The sequence below is a fragment of the Somniosus microcephalus genome, chromosome 23 (assembly GCF_052327205.1).
Source record: "Somniosus microcephalus isolate GS21.2 chromosome 23, FLI_Smic_1.0, whole genome shotgun sequence".
Taxonomy (NCBI): Eukaryota; Metazoa; Chordata; class Chondrichthyes; order Squaliformes; family Somniosidae; genus Somniosus; species Somniosus microcephalus.
The window spans coordinates 41,223,060-41,240,826 of record NC_141009.1 but is presented as its reverse complement, the minus strand read 5'-3'; the positions used below and the strand labels follow the sequence as shown (position 1 = coordinate 41,240,826).

The following is a 17,767-nucleotide window of genomic DNA, read 5'->3' as shown; positions in this document are numbered from 1 at the left end:
CCTTGGCTTAACGGTAGCAATCTCGTCTCTGAGTCAGCAGGTCATGGATTCAAAACCCACTCCAGGACATAATCGAGGCTGACACTTCGGTGCAGTACTAAGGCTGAGGGAGTGCCACACTGTCAGAAGTGCCATCACTCAGATGAGACATTAATTAGAGATCCCGTCTGTCCTTTCAGGTTGACATAAAAAAATCCGTGGCACTATTTGAAGAGGAGGGGAGTTCTCCCGGTGTTCCGGCCAACATTTAACCCTCAACCAATGTCACTAAAACAGCATATCTGGTCATTAATCTTGCCGCTGTTTGTGGGACCTAGTTGGGATTATTTTTTGATTGCTGTAGTGAAGAGTCAGCTTAATGCAGCCAATGAGACGGTAGCTTGGTTGTAAGTGTAAACTTCTATGGTTCCAAAAATGAGTGGCCACATTCTTTATAAGTAAGGACTTGTACCTGGGATGTAATTAAAAGCTGAGAGGCTGTCTCTGGGTTCACACATGACATAAGTTGCTTATTTGTTGTGTGACAAGGCAAGTTGACAGTCTTGTAACACCCTTCCAATATCTTACTCAGTTTTGCATCCATAGGGGCCAGTTTATTCCTCTGTATGCTCTGAAACTGAGACTGTTGCAATTTCCTCAGGCAAACTGAGAATTGTTCTCTCACAATTATATGCCTCTGACAACAATCACTGATTGTGATCACTGCGTGTCTGACATAATTGCTCAGCTGTTCTTACAAATGTTTCCACCTGTGCAATCAACTCACTCAAATGAACGTATCTCTCAAGAGTGCAGTGTGGTATGCAAGCAATGACATTGTTGAGAAATATTGTCCAAAATAGTAAAAAAAAAATAATTGCCCCATGTTGTAAATAGTGTGTACTTCATTAACCAAAGAAGTAGCATTTCCTCAGTGGGAATTGCTACTTGTGGTGCCTAGTTTCATCCTCTGGGAAGATGCATATATTCTATCGCATTCAGTTCATACATCCTGTAATGTTACAGTTTTAAAATTACTACAACCTGTTAAAGGATGAATAAGGTACACGAGAACACACTTTCTCTTTCAGTTCTATCCATGAGGTGCAGACACACACAAGACTAATGAATGCCATGGATCAGATGATAAGTTGCTGGCCTTTTTTATTTCCCTTCCTGTATCTGTATATGGTTTATTTCCCCTCTAAAATACAGGGAATCCCTTAGATATGGGAATACTGCAAGAATGATGCGTATATATTACGCACTCCTGCCTAATATTTATCCCTCACCCAATATCAGTAAAATAGATTATCTGGTCATTACCTCATTTGCTGTTTGTGGAGTCTTGCTGTGCACAAATTGGCTGCTGCATTTCCTACAGCACAACAGTGACAACACTTCAAAAGTGTTTCTTTGGCTGTAAAGCACTTTGGGACTTCTTGAGATTGTGAAAGGTTCCATATAAATGCAAGTCTGTCTTTCTTTTCAAAATGATGGGAGATGAGTTAGGTGTGTACTGGGCCTTTATTTTTATATTGTGAGATCTGGGTGAAGGACCTGGGTCAGAAATGCAGGATAGCGCCACGGTTGAAAGAGTAGGAGAGACAGTCAGGTAAATCTAGAACTGGTAGTTAGGTGGGGCTAAGCTTCTGTATACATTTTGGCCCGTATTGTCCAATCGCAGACCTCCCGCGGGCGGAGGCCTGCGATCTGGAAAATCTGCGCCCTTACCTGAGGGCTCCCGGGACGCGCACAGTTCCGATGCTGGGCCTCACCAAACTCCAAGTGCGCAGGGCCCACATATCCCAGAGGCGCATGTAGTTTGCAGTATCCCTGGGATCACGTGGGCCATGGGGAGCCAATCACAGAAGGGAATCTCCCTTCATATACTTGACAGGAAGACCTGTCAAATATATGAATGGAGATCAATGAAAAAACATAGTAAAACTTTAAATAATTTTTTTTTTTTAAATCACATTTTTAAAATGACTTGAAATTACAATAAATTAAGTAGTTAAACAAAAATTTAAAATTTTGAATTAAATAATTAAAGTATTTTACAGGGCTAAAAATAAACTTACCTTTTTTTAAAGTTTTTTTTTAAATGATAAATCAGTGAAAGAAAAGTTTTTTAAAAACTTTTTTCTACTCTTATCCTGGTAAAAGCAGGCCTTACGCTTGCTTTTACCAGGCGCAAGAATTGTAAGGGTTTTCTGCGGGCGGAGGGTCTCCAAAAAGCGGAACTATCCGCCCGCAGAGGCCCTTCTCCAGGGCAGCCGGAGGACCTGTCAAGAGGATTCTTGACATAATGGAAATGCCGGTTTTCAGTGCATGCCTGAAGCCGCATTTCCAATGTCCCTACGGGTGGGTACACAGCGCGTACACACCCGTAGGGATCGGAATATCTGGCCCTTTGTTCCTGTTTCTTACGGCTTTAAGCCAGTGTTGGACTGAGTACACTTTAGCAGATCACACCCAACACACATTATTGGAAATGTAGTCAAAAGCTAGAGAAGCTGGAAAGTTTGGTTCTGGGTATTGTGTATCCAAGACTCGCTACCCTCTAATTGGATTGAACAGAATATCTGGGGACTGAGAACTGGCTGAGTGCTTTTCAGCAATGCACCAGTTGCTTACAATCATTGTAATTATTTTGCAAACTCATTGTTTAACAGATCTGTGTGAATCTGTTATCTCTCCAAGACAAGGTTTACGCTGGCTTCCTGTTCGAGCACCAGTTTCTGGCCTGCAAAGCAGCAGGGACACAGCAAAGAGAGACAGAAACACTCACTGCTGACCCATATTCATAGCACACTTTATTTGACTATAGTGTTCATTTAGCTAAAATGCAATTGGCAGTGATAAATGGGTTACTTGCAGGTCTGCAGCAGTGATCAAATTCATCACTGTAAAGAAATGATATCAGCACGAATGGCATTGAAGGCTTATGTTCTCTTTTCTTCAGCTCCGTGAGATCTTGGATATTGCATTGGCCAGAAGGCCTTGTCGAAAGTGTAGATATCAACAATATTCTATTCTGGCTTTTTGAAGCTTTTCTGATATGTTGTTATGTTTCGTTTAGATGGGTCCCATGCGTGCTTTGTTCTTTTTTGTTGTGAATTACAATATTCATACCTAACGACAGGTCATAAATCAGTGCTTCCAAGTTTCTAGGATGAGGACCAGATCTTTTAATCTTCAATATTAGATCAGGTTTAAGGTGTGAATATTTCATGAATCTGAAGTCGGCATGAATCTGTCATTACTGGTCCTTTTTGAAACCGAGAGGCAGGAATTTGATTCTCTTGAGTCAGATAAGAAAGCAGTGGCTCTCTGATATATCTTGACTGGGAAGTTACTGTGTCTGATTTGTCACAAAGCATAACCTTCCTGAAACTGAGTTGTGTCTTATTGCGTGAGGGGGGCTGAGTGAGTAAGTGCTTTATACTCTTTTTTTTTAAGTGCACAATCTTTCCATCATGTGCTTCTGTTTGAATTCAGCTCAGACAGAAAGAATGATGGTTTCCATCTGTTACTTGTTAAGGGTCACAAGGGAAATGAGCTCTGCCAGCTTCAATTCAGTTCTCAGCAGAGGAGGTCCATCCCAAGGTGCAAATTGTCTATGAATTCAACACTAATTGGCAGTATCACCGCAAGAGGCCAATCGAGAGAGAGTTCAGGTATACAAATGTCACAATGGTGCAGTGGGATGGTGCTCGTTTAAGGTTAGCAGTTCATTTTCAAGGTAGTCAGGTGCGAGCTGGCATTGCTCTCCTGCAAGGTCATTTCACACTCCAAGGCTCCAACTGAGTTCCAAGTAGAATAGCATTCAATCAGAAGCCAGGGCTCTAACCTGGGACCTGCTTGGAGTGAATGGCTCGGTTAATCACGGGATGAATTTGCTGAGTCATGTTCTGGGAGCTGTGATGAATCACTATAATGAATGCCTGCTGAAAATATAGACACGGTTGATTTTCTAGGAAATATTGGGGAGTTAGCATTTTAAGACAATTAATTCTACTTGTATTCCGCCGTAGGTGAAATTGTATTTTCTTGGCAATGGAAAATATATTTGGTTAATCAGTCCCGTCATTGGTGGGTTAATAGCTGGAGACTAAAATTGAAATGGAGAGTGTTCCTCTTTTAATTAGATGCAGTTGAAAAAGCCGTACAGAATTGCTTTAGTATGGGGGAGAATAAAGAATTGCAAGTTTAAGTATTTCTTTAAAGAGGTGAGACGGAAAATGAATGTGTGCTATTGAAATTCAATGCAAATGAAAGTCAAAGCTAGGTTTGGAATGTCATTTGCTTGTAGAGATTGAACAAAATTGCTTTGACGTGGTTCTGATGTTTGAAGTGAAGGCCATGTGCAGTTATCATCTTTGTGGGATTTTTCCCGCTGGCTTGTGGCACAACATGTGAAGATGTTGACACCTTAGTTTTCTTGAATCTCAGGCGAATTTCTGTCTTTTTTCAGGTGAATGTGGCTGTCACGATGGCTACTCTCCAGATCCAATCCACAACCATCTTTGCGTGAGAAGTGACTGGGGACAAAATGAAGGGTCAGTTCGGTAAATGAAGAACAGCGTGTGTATGGTGTATGTTGCACAGAGTATAAGGGGCCACGTCCTGTTTATTACAAATTCTACTAGTTTTTAAATCAAGTTTTCACAGAATCACAGAAACCCCACAGTGCAGATAGAGGCCATTTCGGCCCATCGAGCCTGCACCGACACATATCCCACCCGATCCCCGCAACCCCTACACCAACACATATCCCACCCTATCCTTGTAACCCCACGTATTTAATCCCCCTAACACTAAGGGTCAATTTATCATAGCCAATCAACCTAACCTGCACATCTTTGGACTGTAATTGTCCTGTAATTCTTTGCATCATGAACAGCAGGAACTGGATGGCAAAATACTTGGGATGTCCTTTGTATGGGTGCTTCTACACTGTTATTTGGTGCATTGGGATCATGGAAGTGTGATGCAAAAACAACCGTCCTGCATCACTCTCCCATTTATAGATTGGAAATCTGCTGCCAGTCTCCTGCAGGCTTCTTCGACCCAGAAACCAATGACAAATTACATCGAATTTTACAGCACAGATACAGATTATTCAGCCCAATAGTCTATGCCGATGTTTCTGCCACCTTACTTCATCACACCCTATCAACATATCCTTCTATTGCTTTCTCCTCATGTACTTATCTAGCTTCCCCTTAAATGCATCTATGCCATTCACCTCAACCACTCCATGTGGTAGTGAGTTCCACATTCTAACCACTCTCTGGCTAAATAATTTTCTCCTGAATTGCTTTTTGGATTTATTCGTGACTATTTTGTGTTTATGGCCCTGAGTTATGGACTCTCTCACAAGTGGAAACATCCTCTCTACGTCTACCCTATCGAACCCCTTCATAATTTTAACGACCTCTATCAGGTCACCTCTTAGTCTTCTCTTTTCCAGAGAATGGAGCCTCAGCCTGTTCAGTCTTTCCTGATAGTTGTACTCTCTTAGTTCTGGTATCATCTTTGCAAAATGTTTTTTTGCACTTTCTCAATGGATCTCTATTTCCAGTGGATCCAGGTAGGATGGGTAGTTCACAGTAGGGAGTGCATCAGCGGTGTTGAAACCTGACTTCAGGAACTAATGGCTCTTCAGTAACATAAACAAACCCTCCTTCCACCTTGCTCTTCAGTTTGAGGTCCCTCCTCCCCACCAAGACATAAAAGTCAATTTTTCTTTAGAACTGACTTCCTATCCCTTTTGGTTGTCCGCACCTCTTTCCTCTGGAGGGACCAATCAGCACCTGATGGCTTCTTTCAGCTTGGAGCATGATGATAGTTTACTGGTGAGATGTCAGCGCTTCTTTGTGATTCCCATCACTCGCTGAATGCTCAGGTTGCTGTCGCTTGCTCCTGTCTCGTGACAAAAAACTTCTCCTTTTCTGATGTTGTCCATTGGGGTCTCAGGCAACAGCTTGACAGAACTTGCTCCCAACTATAGAAGGTGAGCTCGCGTGACCAGGCCCAAGATTTTTAGTCATGGGCTCGATACCTGAGGTGTTACCTTGTGCCAAAAAGCACAAACATGGTTAAAAGATGCAAGCTGGGTCTGTTACATGGACCACAGAGGCCAACCATGGGCCATTAATGTATTTTTTAATTGTATTCCCTCCCTAAACTTCTCCGCCTTGCTACTTCTCTTTCCTCCTTTAAGACACTCCTTAAAACCTACCTCTTTGACCAAGCTTTTGGTCATCTGCCCTAATATCTCCTTATGTGGCTCAGTGTCAAATTTTGTCAGGTAACGCTCCTGTGAAGTGCCTTGGAACTATACTTAACTATGTTAAAGGCGCTATATAAATACAAGTTCCTATTGTATTTTCAGCTGTTTACATTTGGTTACATATTTTATGAAGTCATTTCCATTTTTTCTTGTAACTGGAACTGGGAATAGCAAGGTCCATTGAGTATTCTTGTTCAATGCAGGGCCATTTCCTCAACATTGCATTCAATTATTTCAATGCATTAATGTGAAAGTGTATGCAAGAGACATTTAGGTACGTTTAGAATTATTTGTTAAGTGACATGGAATACTGTTGCCTGCCATGAATCCACACTAAAAGAAGCGCGTTGTAAAAATTCCCATGCATTCACTAAGCTGTGCAGAGCTGAAGGTCGCAGGTTTTATCTCTGTTCCTTGCCATTTTAGCTGATAGTCAGCCAGACCAGCAGTTAGGTCTTGGGCCAAGGAGTGAAAAAATCAGCCAAGGTTCCTGCTCACTATTAAGGAGTGAACCCTAATGAAAAGCAGGCACGTATTGATGTCACAGGAGAAGAACGTGAGCTTGGTCGTAATACGCTCCATGGTCAAATAATCTACAGATGCTCAGTGTCTGGGGATTGTTTGTGAAGAATGACCACGTGCACAAGGTACTAGAGGGCAGTTGGTACACCAAAATCATACTCCAGCAAATATGACTATTTTGCGAGCAAAGGGAGAGAAAATTCAAAGATAAAGGTCTCTCATTTGAAGCACCCTTAAATCACATGGATATGTTCTGAACAACATAACGTAGGCACTGTAAAACTACTGAGGTATTTGCCACATGACTGCAGTGGTCATTGTGTGTTCCTGGTGCCAATTCAGCAGCCTGGATGTGTTGACTGCCACCTCTGCTCATTCTGGTTTCAGTAAAGCTCGTGCAGATGGCCGTTTCACCACAGTCCTTTACATTGTAGTGTGGAAGTGTTTGGTAGGTCTGGTGTTGGCAACTGTTAACAGACTGAGATATTGCACTTATTAACATATGTATTAGACAGCTACTCAGTGCCAGGAGTAGAGGGATACAGGGTTGACACGTGGCAGGGGAGAACTGTAAGGGTTGAAGGTGGATCTTAATGACTGGTTGATCGGAATCGCCTTTTCTTAATACAGACTTCTTTATTTTCATATCTACCCTGCATTATAGGCCCCTCAGTTATACTAAAAGTACTTATGGTCCTCTCAGTAGTGTCACTTAGGTTTCCAACTTAATGGCTGAAGATGACTCACTTCCTTCTGGCAATTCCCTGTAGATGCCTCACTGCAGTAGACAGGATAATAGTTGTGAAAGCATGCAATAATAACATAAGAGATAGGAGCAGGAGTATGCCGTATGCCATTCAATAAGATCATGGCTGAACTTTTACATCAACCCTACTTTCCAACTCTATCTCCATATCCCTTGATTCCCTTATCAATCTATCGATCTCAGTCTTGAATGTACTCAATAACTGAGCATCCACAGCCCTCTGGAAATAGAGAATTGCAAAGATTCTCAACCCTCTGAGTGAAGAAATTTCTCCTCATCTCAACAACAACTTATATAGCGCCTTTAATGTAATAAAACATCCCAAGGTGCTTCTCAGGAGTGTTACAAATAAAATAAAATTGACACCGAGTCATATAAGGAGATGTTAGGGCAGATGACCAAAAGCTTGGTTGAAGAGGTAGGCTTTAAGGAGCACCTTAAAGGAGGAAAGAGAAGTGGAGAAACGGAGAGATTTAGGGAGGGAATTCCAGAGCTTAGGACCTAGGCAGCTGAAGGCACGGCCACCAATGGTGGAGCATTTAAAATCGAGGATGTTAAAAGGCCAGAATAGGCAAAGTGCAGAGGTCTAGGGGGGTTATAGGGCTGGAGATTACAGAGATAAGGAGGGGCGAGGCCATGGAGGGATTTGAAAACAAGGTTGAGAATTTTTAAATCGAGGCGTTGTTTAACTGGGAGCCAAGGTAGGTCAGCGAGCAAAGGGGAGATGGGTGAGTGGGACTTGGTGCAAGTTAGGACACGGGTGGCAGAGTTTTAGATGACCTCAAGGCACTTAGGTCGGGGAAGGCAGGGAGAGAACAGGATAGGGCAATTTGGGTTACTGCTAGCTAGGAAGCAGCGATGAGTACCTCAGTGGGCCTTTCAAAGGATGCCAAGAGAGGCACAGAGGGAAGCTGTGAGATTATTTAGGAGGGAGTCAAGCTTTGAGCGGTGGCAGGAGAGTAGGAAAGATGATGAGTAGTGGAGAATAGGTTAGTGAGGGTAGAGCACATGAAGACAGAGAAAGAAAAGGAGGCATGAAGGCAGAGGAAGATTAATGAAGAAAGAGGAAAAAGGGAGAGATAGAAGTGATGGAACTCGGGTCTGGGCAACAGCCAAAACACGCACGGGTATGGACACGGTGAATTAAGTTACAAAGACATGATTAAAGACACTGTCTCGTCCTGTGACAGTATGAAGTGACACTCTCAGTCCTAAATGGCTAACCCTTATCCTGAGACTATGACACCTAATTCTGGAATCTCCAGCCAGGGGAAGCAGCCTCTCAACATCTACCCTGTCAAGCCTTCTAATAATTTTATACATTTCAATGAGATCACCTCTCATTCTTCTAAACTCCAGAAAATATAAGCCCATTCTTCTCAATCTCTCCCCATAGGACAGCCCCCTCATCTCAGGAATCAATCTAGTGAACCTTCATTGTACCTCCTCTTAGGCAAGTAAATCCTTCCTTAGGAAAGGAGACCCAAATTATACACAGTACTCCAGGTCAATGTTCCCGTTCATTTTTTTTTGGGGGGGGGTTACACGGCTCTTTTAAAGGGCTGCTCGACCCATTCAGAATAACGCACATGCGCGGTTTTTCACGTTGAAAAGCCGGCGAGCCGGCTGCATGGGAGGCCCAGAGCGTGACCATGCAGCTTAAAGGGAACATTGCTCCAGGTGTGGTCTCATCAAAGCCCTATATAATTGCAGCAAGACTTCCTTACCTTTATACTCCAACCCTCTTGCAATAAAGACTAACATGCCATTTGCCTTCATAATTGCTTGCTGTACCTGCATGTTAAATTTCTGTGATTCGTTTACAAGGACACCTAAATCCCTTGGAATACCAACATTTACTAGTCTCTCACCTTTTAAAAAATATTCTGCATTTCCATTCTTCCTACCAAAGTGTATAATTTCACACTTCCCCACATTATAATCCATCTGCCACCTTCTTGCCAAAAACTTAACCAGTCTATATCCCTCAGCAGCCTCTTTATGTCCTCTTCACAGCTTACTTTCCCACCTAGCCTTGTATCATCAGCAAACTTGGATAAATTACAGTTGGTCCCCTCATTTAAGTCATTGATATAGATTGTAAATAGCGGAGGCCCCAGCACTGATTCTTGCGGTACTCCACTAGCAACAGCCTGCCAACCTGAAAATGACCCGTTTATTCCTACTCTCTATTTTCTGTCTGTTAACCAATCCTCTATCAATCAATGCTAATATATTACCCTCAATCCCCTGAGCCCTAACCTTGTGTAACAACCTATTGTGTGGCACCTTATCGAATGCCTTCTGAAAATCCAAATATACTACATCCTCTGGTTCCCCCATATCTACCCTGCTGGTTACATCCTCAAAAATCTCTAGTAGATTTGTCAAATACGATTTCCCTTTCATAAAACTGTGTTGACTCTGCCTAATCATATTGTGATTTTCTAAGTGTCCTGTTACCAAGTCCTTAATAATAGAATCTAGCACTTTCCCTACTACTGATATCAGGATAACTGACCTATAGTTCCCTGTTTTCTCTCTCCCTCCTTTCTTGAACAGTGGGGTTACATTTGCTACCTTCCAATCCATGGGGATCATTATAGAATCTAGAAAATTCTAGACGATCAAAATTAATGCATCCACTATCTCTGCAGAGACTTCTTTTAAAACCCTAGGATGCAGGCCATCAGATCCAGGGGATTTGTTGGCTTTCAGTCCCATTTATTTCATTAGAACTTTTTCTTTACTAATATTAATTACTTTAAGTTCTTTGCTAGGGGGATAGAATATAAAAATAGGGAGGTATTGCTTCAGTTGTACAAGGTATTGGTGAGACCGCACCTGGAATACTGCGTACAGTTTTGGTGTCCATACTTAAGAAAGGACATACTTGCTCTCGAGTCAGTACAAAGAAGGTTCACTTGGTTAATCCCGGGGATGAGGGGATGGACATATGAGGAGAGGTTGAGTAGATTGGGACTCTACTCATTGGAGTTCAGAAGAATGAGAGGCGATCTTATTGAAACATATAAGATTGTGAAGGGGTTGGATCGGGTGGATGCGGGGAGGATGTTCCCGATGATGGGTGAAACTAGAACTAGGGGGCATAGTCTTAGAATAAGGGGCTGCTCTTTCAAAACTGAGATGAGGAGGAACTACTTCACTCAGAGGGTGGTAGGTCCATGGAATATGCTGCCCCAAAAAGCTGTAGAAGCTACATCATTACATAAATTTAAAACAGAAATAGACAGTTTCCTAGAAGTAAAGGGAATTAAGGGTTACGGGGAGCGGGCAGGAATTTGGACATGAGCCTAGGTTCGGATCGGTCATGGCCCTGTGGGTAGCGGAGCGGGCCCAGGGGCCGTGTAGCCTGATCCTGCTCCTATTTTGTGTGTCTAATTCTGTTAGATTCAGGAGATGGTTCTGTGATAGTGGATTGGTGGTTAGGATCAGATCAGCCATGATCTTATTGAATGGCGGAGCAGGCTCGAGGGGCCGATTGGCCTACTCCTGCTCCTATTTCTTATGTTCTTATGTTCTTCATTCTCATTAGACCCTAGGCCCTCCACACCTTCCGATATGTTTTTTGTGTCTTTTACTGTGAAGGCAGACACAAAGTATTTGTTTAACATCACTACCATTTCCTTATTCTCCACTATAATTTCTCCTGTCTCTGCCTCTAAGGGACCCATGTTTACATTCGCTAATCTCTTCTGTTTTACATACTTGTAGAAGTTCTTGCAATCTTTAAAAGAAAAAATTCTTGATAGTTTACTCCAATATTCTATTTTCTCCATCGTTATCACTTTCTTGGTCATCCTTTGCTGATTTTTAAAACCCTCTAAAATGACCTTCTGTGTTTGCATTGCAACTTCATTTAGATCCGACATTTTGCTGGCTGTTTAATTCTTGTCAAGCTGTCTTGTTTGTGGAACAAGACATTGTGATTGTTTGAACCTGTTTTTGTGTGTGTTTGAATCCAAGTTTCTTTTGACATGTTAACATGAAAGTATAATGGCTTCAACCTCTTGCGTATCTGCCCTCCCTTCTCACCAGCATTGGTCGCTGTGTCTTCAACTGTCTCGGTACCACTGGAATTCCCTCCCTCGACCTCTCCACCTCCCTCTCCTCTTTGACAAAGCTCTCATAATCTCTCCTTTGGCTTAACGTCATTTTTCCTTCTGCATCTGTGATGAGCCTTGGGAAGTTTTTCTACTTTTAAGGGTGCTACATAAATGCAAGTAAATTCTGTTTATATTGTTAGCATGTGGTGATTAGTCCAGTGATTATATTTGGAATAATCAAACCTTCCTTGCTGTCCAGTCATTTCTTAACCTGCATTTAATTGTCACTGCTGTTTTTGTAGGCCATGGCCATATACAACACTGGAAAGAGGTTATGACCTTGTGACAGGGGAACAGGCTCCAGAAAAGATATTCAGGTAAAAAAATGAATTTATTTCGTCAACTTTCTTTTTTTCTGCTGCAGTAACTTATGAGAAGGGGTTATCTATATTAATTGGTCATAGTCAGCACTCTAATGATATAGCTCACCTAAACCTAGACTGTACCACATTCAGGTTACATTTCTTGGACTCAATTTGAATATGATTGTCTCTTTCAAGGGATTGGTGGGCAGGTATGTGGACCTTTGTATATTTGGGACATGGCTCATACCCAGTCATGACTGGTTAGATGAAACTCTTCCCCATTTTTAATGTCCTAAGTGAATTGAGTTTCATTACTCTTCAGTATGAAACTATATACAGCAAACACTTTCTTATCCGGCACCTATGGGACCAAGATGGTGCCGGTTGATGAACAATTCTGGATAACAGAGAGCTATACCTACCCAAGGCAATTTTTAACACAAACAAAAATAAAAACCACTGACTAACTCGGCCATCACAGGAGACTCAGACTCGGCAAAACGAGTGCTGGATGGATTCGGCAAGAATACCGGTTATCTATTTTGCCGGTTATTAAAGTATTCTGGATGATTGAGTGCCGTTTAAACAAGAGTTTACTGTATAATTAAGCACCAATCAGCACTAAATTGGTAGTCTCACTCTGGGAAAACATGTGGATAGTTGCAGTGGAAAATTTTACACTGGTGCAGACACCGGTCTCTTCAAAGGTTAGGATTAAGATATATTGTTAGAGCAGAATAGAGTAATCTTTATTCTACATTTAACTTGTGTTGTACCTGACCCAGGAGTGTTTGAAACGATTACGTACACAAAAAAAATTACAAACTTTTCCATTGTCCATCATTGACATCCCTCCTTCACTTTTTTGAGTACAGAATGCGCTTTATGTCATGGAAAGAAATGAAAGAAATAATCATTTATTTAACTGACGGTCCACTGTTTCAAACCATTATTTAAAAATATAACTTAATGGCTCTCCTGTGGCTTTGGTCATAGTAGACAGATGAAACACTAGCCCGTATTTTCCGATCCGCGTACACACCTGTAGGGACATCAGAAATTCCGGTTTCAGGCACGCGAAGTGCATGCGCTGAAAACCAGCATTTCCGATCTGTCAAGAATGCTCTTGACAGATCGGATGCCTGCCCTGAAGAAGGGCCTCTGCGGGTGGAGAGTTCCACTTTCTGCAGAACCTCCGCCCGCTGAAATCGCTTAAAAATCTTACGCCTGGTAAAAGCAGGCGTAAGGCCTGCTTTTACTAGCATAACAGTTTTAAAAAGTTTTTTTTTTAATTCTCATTTTATAATTTAAAAATACTTTAAAAAAGGTAAGTTTATTTTTAGCCCTGTAAAAAATTATTTTTCAAAAAATAAAATTTTTGTTTAAAATATTTAATTTAATGTCATTTTAACTCATTTTAAAAACATGATGGTTTTTAAAAAATTTACTTAATGTTTTGATGTGTTTTTGGGGTGATCTCCATTCATATATTTGACATGTCTGTCTGTCAAAAGTATGAAACATATAGAAAGATAGGAGCAGGAGTAGGCCATTCGGCCCCTCGAGCCTGCTCCGCCATTCAGTGCGATCATGGCTGATCATCCAAATTCAGTACCCGGTCCCTGCTTTCTCCCCATACCCCTTGATCCCTTTAGCCTTAAGAAATATATCCAACTCCTTCTTGAATATATTTAATGTATTGGCCTCTACTGCCTTCTGTGAAGGGAGATTCCCTTCTCCCATTGGCTCGCCTGACCCACGTGATCCCAGGGACGCTTGCGAACCGCCTGCGCCCCTGGGATACGTGGGCCCTGTGCATTTCGACTGTGGAGAGACCCAGGAGCGGAAATGCCCGGACCTCGGGAGCCCTCGGGTAAGTGCGTAGATTTTTTCTCGATAGGAGGCATCTGCACGCAGGAAGCCTCCTATCAGAAATTACAGGCTATTATGTAAGAATACAGAGCATTATACCATGTAAAGCACAATGCATTATTTCATTGATGAGGTTTACCTGTGGTAAGGTTTAAACTGTGTTTATCCTAGCTTGTCCCTTGAAGTCTAATTGCTTTAATAAGCACATCTTGAGGCGAATTGATTTTGGTGAGGGAATTCTTCAGAATGACAGGTGTTGGTAATTAAGCATGAATTGAATGCCTTTTATTGTATTTTTGATACTTTGAAAGTGCGATGTCTGAAATTTGACAGACGTAGACTAGAAGGGAGATTTGTATATAGACAGAGGATAGCCAGGCTGCACTCATCTGTGCTCTGTCTGTTTTTCTGGGTCTCGCAGCAGCTCAGAGCCATCATAAACATCTGCCGCGTCAGCCACGAGCCTCCCAGTCACTCCAATACCAAGTCAATCAGTCTGGGTTCATCAGGAGACGGGTGCCACGTGCAGCCTGAGAGTATGATACGGAGATCAAAGTGTATCAGTTGCTGCTGCACAGTGGCTTTGACTGCTGTACAGGCTGCAGTTTCCAAGCTGTTGTTTCCCAGCGTATACGCATAGTGATATTCCTCAGCCCCGAAGGTTTTGGCTTGGACAAAGCCTTTGCCTGGACGCAAGACAGACTTTGGCATTGAACTGCTGTTGTCAGTTACCTTCAGCCCTGTTCCTTTTCCCAAGCCCCACTCACTTTCTGGTTTTATAATTGGTAGGACGTGACACTCCATCTTCTCTCAGTTTCAGAATGGTAACTTTGTGTAGCGAATGGAGGGAGTTTAGAAGAAAATAAGTTAAAGTACTCCTTTAGGTTAAGAGATTCAGAAATACTGATATGAAACCAAAGTTCGGATTGGTCTGATGTGCGTCAGCCAATACTTTGTTTGAATTTGGCCAATGTAATGCCACGATGGTGCTGTTTTGTAGGATTCAGTCCACTTAAGTTCTGAGTGTGGATCGCTCCTCTGACTGACTCATAAAAGCAGATTTCACTGTGTATGTCAACGACCCAAAAGTCGCTGTCTGTTTCTGTTCCTCCTCCCTCTCCAATCTGCTCATCAGCTTTTCACTTGTATTTCAATTAATGAAACAAATTGGTGCACAAGGAAAAACAGATGGTGTTCACCTCTTGCAGTCTGGAGGGCAGTAAATGCAGCCATGCAATCCTTCACAATGGAGCTGATAATAACTCTTCAACCATGTCACATCTGTACCAGAATAAAAGGGATTGTTAGGTTACTTGGTGGGTAGAATTCAGATGTATTAATACTTCCAGCTGCTGTATCAGCAAGGGTTGGAATCTAGCATGGCACCTCAGTCAGATCGGACACCTGTGAATATGTGGGCATGAAATACTAGAAACTTAAATGAAGCACTTACTGCCAATGCCTGCTTGCTTGTTTAATGCACATTTAATTCACTGCTAATGATATAGTGGATCTCCTATGCCACTGTTCACAATAAGGTAGAGGTTACAGTCTTTTTTAGAGACAGAAGAATTTTAACATGTAGCGTATTATTCAGCTGCTGAAATGTGTAGCCTGGCCTGTCCTGTGAAGGTTGTATGTTCCAAGTGATATAAATAGGCACATTTTTAGGTAAATTAGAGGCTAATGCCTTATTTTTGGATTGGTAGCAGCAAGAAAAACTGGATTTTTTAACTACTTAATTTTTCTTACACTTTTTTATATTTGAAAAGTTTTTGACAGACTAGACAAAAGTTACAGATTGACAGGTTTATCCTGAGCAAGCAACCAGAAACGAGACAGAATAAATGACTGAGGTACAAGGCTTTTCATGGGAGCTGAACAGGTTGACTTCCTTCTTGCTGATGTTGAGCTGAAGAAAATTCTTTCTCATCCAGTACTCGGTCTCTGGCAGGCAGTGACGGAGTCAAGCATAGTGACCGATGGGTACAATTGGCCATCATTGGAATACAAATGTCTGTAGATGATGTCATTGAGGGACAGCATGTAGATGAGGAACTGGAGGAGGCTATTAATTGAGGCTTGGGACATGGTGGAGGAGACCATAAGAGAGCAGGAGGCAAAGTCATCGGAAGAGATGCACTGGCTATATTGGGTTCAGTAGAAACTAAGATAATTTGGTGGCACAGAGGTAGGCTACAGATAAAGATATTGACTGTGTTAAAAGCTGTAGATAGGTACCAATGGATGAGGAATGATCTCATGCTCTGGTTACAGTCACATAGGGTATTGCTAATGACTTTGACTAGGTCAGACTTAATGCTGTGGGTAACGTAGGAACTAGACTTAAGGGATGCATTAGGGAGAGATGGGAGAAGTGGATGAGAAGTTGGTTAGCAATGGTGTATTCAAAGACCTTAAATAGAAAGAGAAGATTACTGATTGGTTGGTAACTGAAGGGGTCGAGGATGAGCTTTCTGAGGAGGTGGAGGAGCAATTAGTACAGTGTTGGTGACAGCAATGCCTGATAAAAGGGAGAGATGGATGATATTAACAAGCATCGGGCTGAGGAGAAGTGGTTGAGTGATACGGTACTGAGATGGTGAGTCTCATGGAGGAGGTGAGACTGATGAGTGTTGGGCAGAGGTGAGAAAGAAACGATAGGACGTTACCTGGTGGCCATGAGCAGATGTACTACTTCATATGTGTCTGGGCACAAGCTACAGCCCATCAATACTGTAATTCAGCTGGAGCTAGGAGATGAATTTTATATAAATGTACATACAGTAAACTCTTGTTTAAACGGCACTTTATCATCCGGAATACTTTAACAACCGGCAAAATAGATATATCTCAATACAAAACAACACCTCAATAACCGGTAATCTTGCCAATTCTACCATACATTTAACGGAACATTCTGTAGGTGAGTACCCAATTATACAGTACATTTCTTGATTTTTTATTTTTGTTTGTGTTAAAAATTGCCTTGGTAGGTATACATACCTCTCTGTTATCCAGAATTTTTCATCAACCGGCACCATCCTGGTCCCATAGATGCCGGATAAGAAAGAATTTACTGTATAATCTATTTTTGATAGATAGTGGGCTTGTTTTTTTATTCATTCTTGAGATATGGGCCTCAATAGCAAGGCTAGTATTTATTGCCCATCTCTAGTTGCCATCGAGAAGGTGGTGGTGAGCCACCTTCTTGAACCACTGCAGTCCATGTGGTGAAGGCACTCCCACAGCAACGTTCCTCCTAATTTGTTTTGGGTGTGTAGCCCATTCGCAGTTTCACGCATGCGTGAAACTTAACATTGAAAAAGCCGGACCAGGGCTGCGTGGGACCGGCAGAGAGCTGCCTGTGCAGCTTATAGCTAAAATTTTCCCGAAGTGCTGTTGGGTATTGAGTTCCAGGATTTTGAGCCAGCAACAATGAAGTTACAGTGATATATGTCCAAATCCAGATGGTGTGTAATTTGGAAGGGAACTTGGAGGTGATAGTGGCCACATGCACCAGCTGCCCTTGTCCTTCTAGATGGTGGAGATTGCAGGTTTGGGAGAAGCCTTGGCAAGTTGCTGCAGTGTATCATGTAGATAGTACACACTGCAGCCGCAGTGCACCAGTGGTGAAGGGAGTGGATTTTTAATGGCAACTAGGGATGAACAATATATGCTGTCCTTTCTAGTGATGCTCCTATCCCAAGAATGAAAGTAAGTAATCCTAAAATCTACCTGTGGCCAAGAAGTTATTAAGTGCACAAAATGTAAAACCTATTTTATTTTCATCAAGCCATTGTTAATCCATGCTTAATGAGATATTAGCTCCAGTTCGAAGAACTCAATCTTTGTACCAGCGAGATCCCCATTGTATTTGTGCATTACCTACCAT

General features: G+C 42.0%; 1 protein-coding gene across 7 annotated transcripts in view; it reads left to right on the top strand.

Annotated features, from left to right (window-relative positions):
• Window positions 1–17,767, top strand: part of astn2 (astrotactin 2) — a 1,941,856-nt gene that overhangs the window by 930,255 nt on the left and 993,834 nt on the right. For 5 of the 7 annotated variants that reach the window (XM_085965839.1, XM_085965836.1, XM_085965834.1 and 2 more), the window contains 2 exons: window positions 4,460–4,553; window positions 11,938–12,012. In XM_085965839.1, coding sequence (XP_085821965.1) covers window positions 4,460–4,553; window positions 11,938–12,012 — 169 coding nt within the window. The remainder of the gene's footprint in view (window positions 1–4,459; window positions 4,554–11,937; window positions 12,013–17,767) is intronic. The other 2 variants (XM_085965837.1, XM_085965835.1) reach the window with 1 other exon arrangement.